The sequence below is a fragment of the Heliconius melpomene genome, chromosome 14, assembly GCF_056956725.1.
Source record: "Heliconius melpomene rosina isolate 202511_hmr_F chromosome 14, ASM5695672v1, whole genome shotgun sequence".
In the NCBI taxonomy this organism is placed as follows: domain Eukaryota; kingdom Metazoa; phylum Arthropoda; class Insecta; order Lepidoptera; family Nymphalidae; genus Heliconius; species Heliconius melpomene.
The window spans coordinates 9,673,149-9,688,115 of record NC_140402.1 but is presented as its reverse complement, the minus strand read 5'-3'; the positions used below and the strand labels follow the sequence as shown (position 1 = coordinate 9,688,115).

Here is a 14,967-nt window from a genome sequence, read left to right as displayed (position 1 = left end):
ATGGTTGGTGCACATCACTTTACGACTACTTCGTATCATCCAGCTTCCAACGGCTTGATCGAGAGACTCCATCGGCAGCCGAAGGCAGCTATCATGTGCCATCCCTCTTCGACCTGGACAGAAGCACTTCCCTTAGTGCTGCTGGGCATCCGTAGCGCTTGGAATGATGACATTCAGGCTTCAGCGGCTGAGCTGGTCTACGGGGAGCCCCTTCGACTTCCAGGGCAATTTCTAGCACCCTCGGAAGATTATAGGACAGCAGATAGCACAAATCTGGCCACTCGTCTTCGTGCTGGTATGGCACGACTCTCACCGAAGCCCACGTCATGGCATAGGACAGGTCCTTTTTATATGCCAGCTGACCTCGCAGAGGCAACACATGTTTTTTTACGGCAGGACCACGTCCGCAAACCACTGGAACCACCTTATGCAGGCCCATACAAGGTTCTCAAGAGGACTCCTAAATATTTCAAAATAGACATATGTGGTAAGCCTAATAACGTTAGTGTGGACAGGATCAAGCCCGCATATGTTACGCGAGAGGCCGTTCCTGCATCAAAGAGGATAATAGCAGCACCAAAGGCTATCTCTCAATCTGACGTGGAGCAGACACTTGAGAGGCGGACAAGAAGCGGAAGAAGAGTCAAGTTTCCAGACTACTATCGCCCTTAACCAGGTCTCTGGGGGGGAGTACTGTAGGGAACATTACTTATTCTAAATTAATATTATTACATTTACTAAAATCATCCGCACGCAGCGCATTGGAACAATTCAAACCTGTTCCGAGTTTTTTTGCTATGCGTGTCGTAGGCTGCTAGCTAGCATCGCCACGTTTAAAGAGTCGGCTAGAATCGCTTGCGACATTCACTTGTGTATCCATTGCCCTCTTAGCTTGCATTCAATTCTCAACCTTAACTTCTTGCTATTACGTGCTAGTTTAGCTTGTATTTTCTATTGGTATTTATTTAAATTTCTTTATTTCCTTCTGTGATTATTTTCTCTTCACGTATCTGTGCGTTAAATAAATTTGGACAATTTCTCAAAATTTGGATTTTTAATTTTACTCATTTAGTGTAAAATAAATAAGATCATATTAAATAGTGGTATCACATCTCAACCGCTATAGGCCTTCAAGGTGTTATACAACCCGCGGGAATGCACGACAACCCGCGGGAATGCGCGGGAAGGTGCGGGCTGTAAGTGGCGAAAACCGATTTTTTCAGTTTTCCCCGCTCGGATTCAGTTGAATCTGGTGTCGATCGTTCGGGCTCCGAGAGGCCTTCAAGGTGGTATACAACCCGCGGGAATGCGCGGGAAGGTGCGGGCGGTAAGTGGCGAAAACCGATTTTTTCAGTTTTCCCTGCTCGGATTCAGTTGAAACTGAAGTCGATCGTTCAAGCTCCGAGGGGCCTTCAAGGTGGTATTCAACCCGCGGAAATGCGCGGGAAGGTGCGGGTGGTAAGTGGCAAAAACCGATTTTTTCAGTTTTCCCCGCTCGGATTCGGTTAAAACTGGTGTCGATCGTTCAAACTCCAAGGGGCCTTCAAGGTGGTATACAACCCGCGAGAATGCGCGGGAAGGTGCGAGCGGTAAGTGGCGAAAACCGATTTTTTCAATTTTCCCCGCTCGGATTTAGTTGAAACTGGTGTTGATCGTTCGGGCTCCGAGAGGCCCTCAAGGTGGTATACAACCCGCGGGAATGCGCGGGAAGGTGCGGGCGGTAAGTGGCGAAAACCGATTTTTTCAGTTTTCCCCACTCGGATTCGGTTGAAACTGGTGTCGATCGTTCGGGCTCCGAGAGGCCTTTAAGATGGTATACAACCCGCGTGAATGCGCGGGAAGGTGCGGGCGGTAAGTGGCGAAAACCGATTTTTTCAGTTTTCCCTGCTCGGATTCAGTTGAAACTGGTGTTAATCGTTCGGGCTCCGAGGGGCCTTCAAGGTGGTATACAAACCGCGGGAATGCGCGGGAAGGTGCGGACGGTAAGTAACAAAAACCGATTTTTTCAGTTTTCCCCGCTCGGATTCAGTTGAAACTGGTGACGATCGTTCGGGCTCCGAGGGGCCTTCAAGGTGGAATACAACCCGCGGGAATTCGCGCTCATTTAATATATATATTTTTATGAAATCTAACAAAAAGGAATCGAAATGAGAGAATAAAAATGTAAAAAAATGTTCAACCTAACCTAACCTAAGAATAAAAATCTTTGTTTATTGAAAACTTCTCATTTAATATATATATTTTTATGAAATCTAACAAAAAGGAATCGAAATGAGAGAATAAAAATGTAAAAAAATGTTCAACCTAACCTAACCTAAGAATAAAAATCGTTTGTTTATTGAAAACTTCTCATTTAATATATATATTTTTATGAAATCTAACAAAAAGGAATCGAAATGAGAGAATAAAAATGTAAAAAAATGTTCAACCTCACCTAACCTAAGAATAAAAATCTTTGTTTATTGAAAACTTCTCATTTAATATATATATTTTTATGAAATCTAACAAAACGAAATCGAAATGAGAGAATAAAAATGTAAAAAAATGTTCAACCTAACCTAACCTAACCTAAGAATAAAAATCTTTTGTTTATTGAAAACTTCTCATTTAATATATATATTTTTATGAAATCTAACAAAAAGAAATCGAAATGAGAGAATAAAAATGTAAAAAATGTTCAACCTAACCTAACCTAAGAATAATAATCTTTTGTTTATTGAAAACTTTTCAGTTTTCCCCGCTCGGATTCGGTTAAAACTGGTGTCGATCGTTCAAACTCCAAGGGGCCTTCAAGGTGGTATACAACCCGCGAGAATGCGCGGGAAGGTGCGGGCGGTAAGTGGCGAAAACCGATTTTTTCAATTTTCCCCGCTCGGATTTAGTTGAAACTGGTGTCGATCGTTCGGGCTCCGAGAGGCCCTCAAGGCGGTATACAAACCGCGGGAATGCGCGGGAAGGTGCGGGCGGTAAGTGGCGAAAACCGATTTTTTCAGTTTTCCCCACTCGGATTCGGTTGAAACTGGTGTCGATCGTTCGGGCTCCGAGAGGCCTTTAAGATGGTATACAACCCGCGTGAATGCGCGGGAAGGTGCGGGCGGTAAGTGGCGAAAACCGATTTTTTCAGTTTTCCCTGCTCGGATTCAGTTGAAACTGGTGTTGATCGTTCGGGCTCCGAGGGGCCTTCAAGGTGGTATACAAACCGCGGGAATGCGCGGGAAGGTGCGGGCGGTAAGTGGCGAAAACCGATTTTTTCAGTTTTCCCCTCTCGGATTCGGTTGAAACTGGTGTCGATCGTTCGGGCTCCGAGGGGCCTTAAAAATGGTATACAACCCGCGGTAATGCGCGTGAAGGTGCGGGCGGTAAGTGGCGAAAACCGATTTTTTCAGTTTTCCCCGCTCGGATTCGGTTAAAACTGGTGTCGATCGTTCGGGCTCCGAAGGGCCTTCAAGGTGTTATACAACCCGCGGGAATGCGCGGGAAGGTGCGGGCTGTAAGTGGCGAAAACCGATTTTTTCAGTTTTCCCCGCTCGGATTCAGTTGAATCTGGTGTCGATCGTTCGGGCTCCGAGAGGCCTTCAAGGTGGTATACAACCCGCGGGAATGCGCGGGAAGGTGCGGGCGGTAAGTGGCGAAAACCGATTTTTTCAGTTTTCCCTGCTCGGATTCAGTTGAAACTGGTGTCGATCGTTCAAGCTCCGAGAGGCCTTCAAGGTGGTATACAACCCGCGGGAATGCGCGGGAAGGTGCGGGCGGTAAGTGGCAAAAACCGATTTTTTCAGTTTTCCCCGCTCGGATTCGGTTAAAACTGGTGTCGATCGTTCAAACTCCAAGGGGCCTTTAAGGTGGTATACAACCCGCGAGAATGCGCGGGAAGGTGCGGGCGGTAAGTGGCGAAAACCGATTTTTTCAATTTTCCCCACTCGGATTCGGTTGAAACTGGTGTCGATCGTTCGGGCTCCGAGAGGCCTTTAAGATAGTATACAACCCGCGTGAATGCGCGGGAAGGTGCGGGCGGTAAGTGGCGAAAACCGATTTTTTCAGTTTTCCCTGCTCGGATTCAGTTGAAACTGGTGTTGATCGTTCGGGCTCCGAGGGGCCTTCAAGGTGGTATACAAACCGCGGGAATGCGCGGGAAGGTGCGGGCGGTAAGTGGCGAAAACCGATTTTTTCAGTTTTCCCCTCTCGGATTCGGTTGAAACTGGTGTCGATCGTTCGGGCTCCGAGGGGCCTTAAAAATGGTATACAACCCGCGGTAATGCGCGTGAAGGTGCGGGCGGTAAGTGGCGAAAACCGATTTTTTCAGTTTTCCCCGCTCGGATTCGGTTAAAACTGGTGTCGATCGTTCGGGCTCCGAAGGGCCTTCAAGGTGTTATACAACCCGCGGGAATGCGCGGGAAGGTGCGGGCTGTAAGTGGCGAAAACCGATTTTTTCAGTTTTCCCCGCTCGGATTCAGTTGAATCTGGTGTCGATCGTTCGGGCTCCGAGAGGCCTTCAAGGTGGTATACAACCCGCGGGAATGCGCGGGAAGGTGCGGGCGGTAAGTGGCGAAAACCGATTTTTTCAGTTTTCCCTGCTTGGATTCAGTTGAAACTGGTGTCGATCGTTCAAGCTCCGAGAGGCCTTCAAGGTGGTATACAACCCGCGGGAATGCGCGGGAAGGTGCGGGCGGTAAGTGGCAAAAACCGATTTTTTCAGTTTTCCCCGCTCGGATTCGGTTAAAACTGGTGTCGATCGTTCAAACTCCAAGGGGCCTTTAAGGTGGTATACAACCCGCGAGAATGCGCGGGAAGGTGCGGGCGGTAAGTGGCGAAAACCGATTTTTTCAATTTTCCCCGCTCGGATTTAGTTGAAACTGGTGTCGATCGTTCGGGCTCCGAGAGGCCCTCAAGGTGGTATACAACCCGCGGGAATGCGCGGGAAGGTGCGGGCGGTAAGTGGCGAAAACCGATATTTTCAGTTTTCCCCACTCGGATTCGGTTGAAACTGGTGTCGATCGTTCGGGCTCCGAGAGGCATTTAAGATGGTATACAACCCGCGTGAATGCGCGGGAAGGTGCGGGCGGTAAGTGGCGAAAACCGATTTTTTCAGTTTTCCCTGCTCGGATTCAGTTGAAACTGGTGTTGATCGTTCGGGCTCCGAGGGGCCTTCAAGGTGGAATACAACCCGCGGGAATTCGCGCTCATTTAATATATATATTTTTATGAAATCTAACAAAAAGGAATCGAAATGAGAGAATAAAAATGTAAAAAAATGTTCAACCTAACCTAACCTAAGAATAAAAATCTTTGTTTATTGAAAACTTCTCATTTAATATATATATTTTTATGAAATCTAACAAAAAGGAATCGAAATGAGAGAATAAAAATGTAAAAAAATGTTCAACCTAACCTAACCTAAGAATAAAAATCTTTGTTTATTGAAAACTTCTCATTTAATATATATATTTTTATGAAATCTAACAAAAAGGAATCGAAATGAGAGAATAAAAATGTAAAAAAATGTTCAACCTAACCTAACCTAAGAATAAAAATCGTTTGTTTATTGAAAACTTCTCATTTAATATATATATTTTTATGAAATCTAACAAAAAGGAATCGAAATGAGAGAATAAAAATGTAAAAAAATGTTCAACCTAACCTAACCTAAGAATAAAAATCGTTTGTTTATTGAAAACTTCTCATTTAATATATATATTTTTATGAAATCTAACAAAAAGAAATCGAAATGAGAGAATAAAAATGTAAAAAAATGTTCAACCTAACCTAAGCTAAGAATAAAAATCTTTTGTTTATTGAAAACTTCTCATTTAATATATATATTTTTATGAAATCTAACAAAAAGAAATCGAAATGAGAGAATAAAAATGTAAAAAAATGTTCAACCTAACCTAACCTAACCTAAGAATAAAAATCTTTTGTTTATTGAAAACTTCTCATTTAATATATATATATTTATGAAATCTAACAAAAAGAAATCGAAATGAGAGAATAAAAATGTAAAAAAATGTTCAACCTAACCTAACCTAAGAATAAAAATCGTTTGTTTATTGAAAACTTCTCATTTAATATATATATTTTTATGAAATCTAACAAAAAGGAATCGAAATGAGAGAATAAAAATGTAAAAAAATGTTCAACCTAACCTAACCTAAGAATAAAAATCGTTTGTTTATTGAAAACTTCTCATTTAATATATATATTTTTATGAAATCTAACAAAAAGAAATCGAAATGAGAGAATAAAAATGTAAGAAAATGTTCAACCTAACCTAAGCTAAGAATAAAAATCTTTTGTTTATTGAAAACTTCTCATTTAATATATATATTTTTATGAAATCTAACAAAAAGAAATCGAAATGAGAGAATAAAAATGTAAAAAAATGTTCAACCTAACCTAACCTAACCTAAGAATAAAAATCTTTTGTTTATTGAAAACTTCTCATTTAATATATATATATTTATGAAATCTAACAAAAAGAAATCGAAATGAGAGAATAAAAATGTAAAAAAATGTTCAACCTAACCTAACCTAACCTAAGAATAAAAATCTTTTGTTTATTGAAAACTTCTCATTTAATATATATATTTTTATGAAATCTAACAAAAAGAAATCGAAATGAGAGAATAAAAATGTAAAAAATGTTCAACCTAACCTAACCTAAGAATAATAATAATATATATTAGAAAAGAAAAGAAAATATATATTAAATGAGAAGTTTTCAAAAAACAAAAGATTTTTATTCTTAGGTTAGGTTAGGTTGAACATTTTTTTACATTGTTATTCTCACATTTCGATTTCTTTTTGTTAGATTTCATAAAAATATATATATTAAATGAGAAGTTTTCAATAAACAAAAGATTTTTATTCTTAGGTTAGGTTAGGTTGAACATTTTTTTACATTATTATTCTCTCATTTCGATTTATTTTTGTTAGATTTCATAAAAATATATATATTAAATGAGAAGTTTTTTAAAAACAAAAGATTTTTTTCTTAGGTTAGGTTAGGTTGAACATTTTAACATTTTTATTCTCTCATTTCGATTTATTTTTGTTAGATTTCATAAAAATATATATATTAAATGAGAAGTTTTTAATAAACAAAAGATTTTTATTCTTAGGTTAGGTTAGGTTGAACATTTTTTCACATATTTATTCTCTCATTTCGATTTCTTTTTGTTAGATTTCATAAACATATATATATTAAATGAGAAGTTTTCAATAAACAAAAGATTTTTATTCTTAGATTAGGTTAGGTTGAACATTTTTTCACATTTTTATTCTCTCATTTCGATTTCTTATTGTAAGATTTCATAAAAATATATATTAAATGAGAAGTTTTCAATAAACAAAAGATTTTTATTCTTAGGTTAGGTTGAACATTTTTTTACATTGTTATTCTCACATTTCGATTTCTTTTTGTTAGATTTCATAAAAATATATATATTAAATGAGAAATTTTCAATAAACAAAAGATTTTTATTCTTAGGTTAGGTTAGGTTGAACATTTTTTCACATTTTTATTCTCTCATTTCGATTTCTTTTTCTTAGATTTCATAAAAATATATATTAAATGAGAAGTTTTCAATAAACAAAAGATTTTTATTCTTAGGTTAGGTTGAACATTTTTTTACATTGTTATTCTCACATTTCGATTTCTTTTTGTTAGATTTCATAAAAATATATATATTAAATGAGAAGTTTTGCAATAAACAAAAGATTTTTTTCTTAGGTTAGGTTAGGTTGAACATTTTTTTACATTTTTATTCTCTCATTTCGATTTCTTTTTGTTAGATTTCATAAAAATATATATATTAAATGAGAAGTTTTCAATAAACAAAAGATTTTTATTCTTAGGTTAGGTTAGGTTGAACATTTTTTTACATTTTTATTCGCTCATTTCGATTTCTTTTTGTTAGATTTCATAAAAATATATATATTAAATGAGCGCGAATTCTCGCGGGTTGTATACCACCTTGAAGGCCCCTCGGAGCCCGAACGATCGACACCAGTTTCAACTGAATCCGAGCGGGGAAAACTGAAAAAATCGGTTTTCGCCACTTACCGCCCGCACCTTCCCGCGCATTCCTGCGGGTTGTATACCACCTTGAAGGCCTCTCGGAGCCCGAACGATCGACACCGGTTTCAACTGAATCCGAACGGGGAAAACTGAAAAAATCGGTTTTCGCCACTTACCGCCCTTACCTTCCCGCGCATTCATGCGGGTTGTATACCACCTTGAAGGCTCCTCGGAGCCCGAACGATCGACACCAGTTTCAACTGAATCCGAGCGGGGAAAACTGAAAAAATCGGTTTTCGCCACTTACCGCCCGCACCTTCTCGCGCATTCCCGCGGGTTTTATACCACCTTGAAGGCCCCTCGGAGCCCGAACGATCGACACCAGTTTCAACTGAATCCGAGCGGGGAAAACTGAAAAAATCGGTTTTCGCCACTTACCGCCCGCACCTTCCCGCGCATTCCCTCGGGTTGTATACCTCCTTGAAGGCCCCTCTGAGCCCGAACGATCGACACCAGTTTCGACTGAATCCGAGCGGGGAAAACTAAAAAAATCGGTTTTCGCCAATTACCGCCCGCACCTTCCCGCGCATTCCCGCGGGTTGTATACCACCTTGAAGGCCCCTCGGAGCCCGAACGATCGACACCAGTTTCAACTGAATCCGAGCGGGGAAAACTGAAAAAATCTGTTCGGTCCAAATATTGTTACCGAACACCGCGGTATAGCCTTTGAGCACGTTCCCGGCGCTACTGTTATAAGGCAGTGCATACTCGGACCGCGGACCGGTAGCATTCATTAGCGTATTATCATATATCAAGCAATAAAGCAACTTTTATTTAAAATATTATCTTTTATTATCGAGCCGCTAATCTCCAGCTAAATAGTGTAGGCCACGTCCCCTACATTTTGGTCCTTCGAGCCGGATTAGCATCTAGCGAATTTTTTAAGCAATTTTATAAAAAGACATTTTTAGCAAAGACTAGCATTTAGTGAATTATCGTGACTTTACTAATTAAGTGAGTGAGTGGAACGAGCAAGCAGAAGAACAATATTTGGCCACGAGGCTAAAATATATAATCAACAAATAGCAGCAGGACGTAGCGTCACATATCAAGTAAGATCGTTCCTATTTTTTATATATCTAGCTTTATCATCTTTAAAGAATGGAAGACTTATTTAAAACACAAATCGAGATTAGCGAAGCTATTCATAAGATTATAATTAATATCAAAAAAGAAAGCAAGGAAAGAAGATCAGAAACGTCTTTGAAAAGGCGATTAAATAATTTAGAGGCATACTGGTCGGATTACGAGGCCAATGATGATCGTTTACGCGAGTTTAAAAATCTGAGTCATCCGTATTTTCTTAACTCTGAATATGAAAACACAAAGCAGAAATATAATGAAATAAAATCTTTCATACTTAATCAATTAAATCAGTTAGGGGAGCCTCAAGATGAATTTCAAGGAGCACAAGCGGGAACTTCCGCAGCAGGACAGCAAGCGAGCGAGTACGTAAGTACTAAGAAGGTTAGCCAGGGTTCAAATAGCAAACTGGATGACATGCTTAAAAAGCAATTCGTTAACTTCAAAGCATTTTCTAGGACTATATCAGCGATTGATATGGAATCAATATCGGAGAGATGGGAATACGATGATATTCTCAAGCAAATACAAACCCGTTGGACAGCTATAGACACGTTATATTGGGAAATCGATGCTGAATTGAACGGAGAAGACGGAGAGTACGAATATCTATTTAATAAACATGAAAAGGAATATAGCAACATAAAGAAACTTTTAAACTCTAATATGTTTTCGGTGTCGTATCGCGAAAAGTACACACCGCAAATAAATATTCCATCCTTTAATGGAAACTATCAGCATTGGTTGGCTTTTAAAAATCTTTTTACAGAAGCCATACATAAAAACTCTTCTTTATCTAATTCGCAAAAAATGCAGTTTCTTAAAGGTAAAGTTCAAGGGGAACCCGAAAGATTAATACAACATCTTACTATTAGCCATGAAAATTATTTAACATGTTGGGAAATTCTAAATCATCGTTATAATAACAAAAAACGTATTTTTACTGCTCATATTAACACATTATTAAACATAGCGACGGCACAGCAACAATCATTATCGCACATTAAAAAGCTACATGATACAACTTTTGAATGTATCCACGCCGTTCGCAATTTGGGTGTCGATACTAGCTCATGGGATCCACTTATTGTGCATATTTTGTCGCAAAAATTAGATTCAGAGTCGTATACGTCTTATATAGAATCTTTAAAATATCCACAAGAACTGCCGACTTTACAAGATTTTTTAAAGTATTTAGAAGGGAAGTTTTCTACTCTCGAAACAACAAAAAAGAAACAGGAAGCATCTAATAACCATTTTAATACTTTTAATAATAAAAATCATCCTCAGCAGCATAAAAATTATATATTTCGCAGCAACTATTACAAGCCACAAAACTCATCTAGGCCTTTAAAATCTTTACACGTGGCAAGCACAAAATGTCCTATTTGTTCAGAACCGCATGGAATTTTCCAGTGCAAAAAATTCATAGAATATCCATTACAAATAAAACATAAAATCGTTTCACAAAAACAATTGTGTAATAATTGTTTGTATAATCATAACGGAAATAGGTGTATTTCATTGAAAAGATGCCGCCTTTGCAATGGAAACCACCACACGCTGTTACACGAAACCGGAATAAATACGACGCCGAACGGACATCAAACAACAGCCATTGCGCAAAATAATTATGTGGAAAACACTACACTTTACATTTACCTAACAATAATTGTAAAGAAATATTATTATCGACGGCAAAAATAAACGTCATATCTTCAGATGGATCAAAAATCACTATGAGAGCACTTATCGATCAAGGTTCTCAAATCTCTCTAATTTCTGAAAACGCAGCACAAAGGTTAGGCTTAAAGAGATCACAGTGTAAGGGTGTAATTTTCGGAGTAGGTGAAAAGGAAAGCAATTGTAAAGGGATGCTCAATATCACCTGTTGTTCAATACACAATAATTTTTCTTTTGGTACTGAAGTTTATATTATGAATAATTTAATTAAAAATTTGTCGAATAGAAGTTTCATGATGCCAGCGTGGACGCATCTAGAGCACATTGATCTAGCGGATCCAGAATTCTATATAAGCAGCCCAGTAGATCTTTTATTAGGGGCCGATATTTATTCAACCATCGTTTTAGCCGGTATTATAAAAAACAATAGCGAAAACCAACCTATAGCTCAGCAAACTCAGTTAGGTTGGATCTTATGTGGGAATGCTCAATTTTTTAATTGCAACGTCGTTGTAAATAACATTGACGACATACAAAAATTTTGGGAAATAGAGGATATTTCCGAGGTATCAAATATGTCTTCAGAAGATCATGAATGCATAAATAAATATAAATCAACAACAAAACGATTAAAAAGTGGTCGATATGAAGTTCGGCTGCCCTTGAAACCCAAAATTCAGAATTTAGGTTCGTCAAAGCACGTAGCTGTAGCACAATTTAAAAATTTAGAGCGTAAATTAAATAAAAAATATGCCGACGATTACAAGTTATTTATAAATGAATACATTAATTTAAAACACATGGTATTGTGTACAGAAAACACTAGAAATACGATATCGGAGTGTTATTTGCCACATCACGGTGTGGAGCGAGCGGAATCTATCACTACAAAACTACGTGTAGTCTTTAACGCCTCAGCGAAAACTTCGAACGGAAGTAGCTTAAATGATTTCATGTACCGTGGTCCAAATTTACAGCAAGATTTACAGATGATTATATTAAAATGGAGGAAATATGAATACGTTTTTACATCGGATATTGAAAAAATGTTCAGAAATATTTTTGTACACGAATCTGATCAAGTTTATCAAAAAATCGTGTGGCGAGAGTGTCCTGAGTGTCCTATTTCATTTTATCAGCTTAAAACTGTAACGTACGGAACTAAAGCAGCGCCTTTCTTAGCACTTATGACATTAAGGCAACTCGCAGATAATGAAAGGCATAATTATCCCGAAGCAGCAAAAATTTTAGAAAATGATTTTTTTGTCGCCGATCTAGTTAGCGGAGCATATAATATTCAGCAGGGGCAAGAGCTAGTAAAAAATTTGGACATGCTTTTAAGGTCTGAAGGATTTAATTTGAGGAAATGGAAGTCAAATGAAGCGGAATTATTAAGCAATATCGACGAGGAATGTCAGCTTAGCACGGAGTCAAATATATTTAATTTTAAAATAGAAAATACTAAGACTTTAGGCTTATATTGGAATTCGCAACAAGATAGCTTTTCATTTAACAATAATATAACAGAAAAATCACAATCAAAGCCTACTAAACGAATTTTGCTTTCGGAAATATCAAAAATTTTCGATCCGTTAGGCTGGATAGCACCAGTTATACTAAAATTAAAATTAATATTTCAAAAGGTGTGGGAATCGAATTTAGGATGGGATCAAGTAGTTCCCGACGAAATCTTAACTGAATGGATTTTAGTACGATCTGATATAATAAATATAAATAAAATTAATATACCTAGGTGGTTAAATAGTAAAGAGAGCGATTGTATAGAGTTGCATGGATTCTGCGATGCATCTCAAAAGGCATACGCATGCGTAGTTTATGCACGTGTTAACTCATCGGTCACACTAGTCGCCGCAAAAACAAGATTAATTCCTTTTAAAAAACCGATCTCTCTACCTAAACTCGAACTTTGTGGAGCGTTGCTATTATCTAAATTAATTGATAAAATCCTAACTAGCTTAAATAATCATACTATTAAGTTATATGGCTGGTGCGATTCCATGGTAGTGTTAGGATGGCTACAAGGCGATCCCGGTCGTTGGAACGTCTTTGTTGCCAATAGGGTTAAAAATATAATTAATATAATGCCTAAAGAAAATTGGAGATACGTAAAATCGACGGAAAATCCCGCCGATATAGCGAGCAGAGGAAGCTTAGCAACAGAATTACAATTAAACAAATTATGGTGGCAGGGACCACCTTGGCTATTTAACAATGCGATTCCACAATATAAAGAATATTTTACTAATCAAGAAGAGAAGAAATGCCAAGCAAATATTGTACAAAATATACAGAACCCATACGACATAATAACGGAGTTATTAAATAAATTTAGTTCATTTAATAAAATTATAAGAATATTAGCATGGGTCGTTCGAGCTATCCACGGCAAGCGAAAACAATGGAGCGGCGAGTATCTCACATTACAAGAACTCAGATATGCAAGTAAATTAATAATAAAACATGTTCAGCGTACAGAGTTTACTTGTGACATTAATAATTTAAAAAATCATACAGCATTACAATCAAGCAGTAAATTACTAAATTTAAATCCATTTATCGATGATTTTGGGCTATTACGTGTAGGTGGGCGACTACGTCACGCCACTATTAGCTCAGATATGAAATATCCCATATTAATCCCACATAAAGGCCGTTTAACAGACTTATTGATTGATCAAGCACATACACTAACATTTCATGGAGGACCTCGTCTTACATTATCAGTATTACGACAAAAATATTGGATTATCGGGGGAAATCGAGCAACCAAACATTTTATACAAAATTGCGTTACCTGCAGAAAGTGTAATACCACTACCAACAATCAATTAATGGGGGATCTTCCATCAGCAAGAGTAAATTCATCATATCCATTTTATCATACCGGAGTGGATTATACGGGATACGTCGATATCAAAGCGAATAAAGGAAGAACTTGTAAAGGATACATAGCCATATTTGTGTGCATGGTTACTAAAGCGGTTCATTTAGAACTAGTGTCGGGTTTAAGCTCTTCTGCGTTTTTGGCAGCTCTACGTCGAATGGCAGCAAGGCGCGGAGCACCTGCACATATGTATAGTGATAACGGTACGAATTTTGTTGGAGCAAATCGAGCACTAAGGGAAGAATATTACAATATACAGCAAATTTTCGGTAAAGAATGTCATAAAAATATACAAGAACTAGGTATAGAATGGCATTTTAATGCACCAGCATGGCCAAGCGCTGGCGGATTATGGGAAAGAGCAGTACAAAGCTTAAAATTTCATTTGCGGAGAGTTCTAGGAGAACAAAAACTAACTTTTGAAGAATTCTCCACTCTTTTGGCGCGTCTGGAGGCGTGCTTAAATTCGAGGCCACTTTGTGCGCTATCAGAAAGCATCGACGATTTAGATATATTAACACCAGCTCATTTTTTAACTGGAAGACCAGGCTTGTCCATAATAGATACAGAAGAAGATGCCCGAACGAGATGGCAATTAACAACTAAATTATTTCGAGACTTATGGAAAAGATGGAAACAGGAATATCTTTCTCAGCTATCAGTAAGGAGTAAATGGTTAAAAGCTAAACCAGATATTCAAGTAGGAGATATTGTCGTAATCCATGACGACAATCTACCAGCACAACGATGGAGCCTAGGGAGAATAGTAGTAATTTTCCCTGGAACGGATAATCATGTACGTGTGGTCACTCTACGTACCTCAAGTGGATTAATCAAACGACCGATTACAAAATTATCATTCTTGCCGATTAAGTCGGAGACAAATCTAGCATCAAATAGCATCAAAGAGCATAAACAATCTAAAGAAAATCTAACGGAAAGCATACAGAGACCAGCGAAACGCATATCATTTTTATCACTAGCGACTACATTTATCTTATTTATGAATGTTATAAGTCCCACTTCCTGCGAATTTAATATTACATATTTAAAAAATTATAATTCACTGTATTTAAACCCATTATACAATATGAAATTAATTCAAGACAAATGGACACTCGTGGTTTATTATAATACGTCACCTTATTGGCAAGGAATTAAAGCATATAATAAATTGACAGGCTATATGGAAAAAGTATGTGATAGCTCATATTTAAAC

The 14,967-nt window shown here is 37.8% G+C and overlaps 1 protein-coding gene across 1 annotated transcript; it reads left to right on the top strand.

The window, feature by feature from the left end:
• LOC146532358 (uncharacterized) lies at nt 1-672 on the top strand. Its single transcript, XM_085197788.1, has one exon. It carries the CDS (start codon nt 1-3, stop codon nt 670-672), a length of 672 nt encoding a protein of 223 aa, XP_085053914.1.
• Nucleotides 673-14,967: the final 14,295 nt, after the last annotated feature.

Coding starts and splice junctions, on each gene's coding strand:
- LOC146532358 (XM_085197788.1), top strand. CDS start 1: ATGGTTGGTGCACATCACTTTACGACTACTTCGTATCATCCAGCTTCC.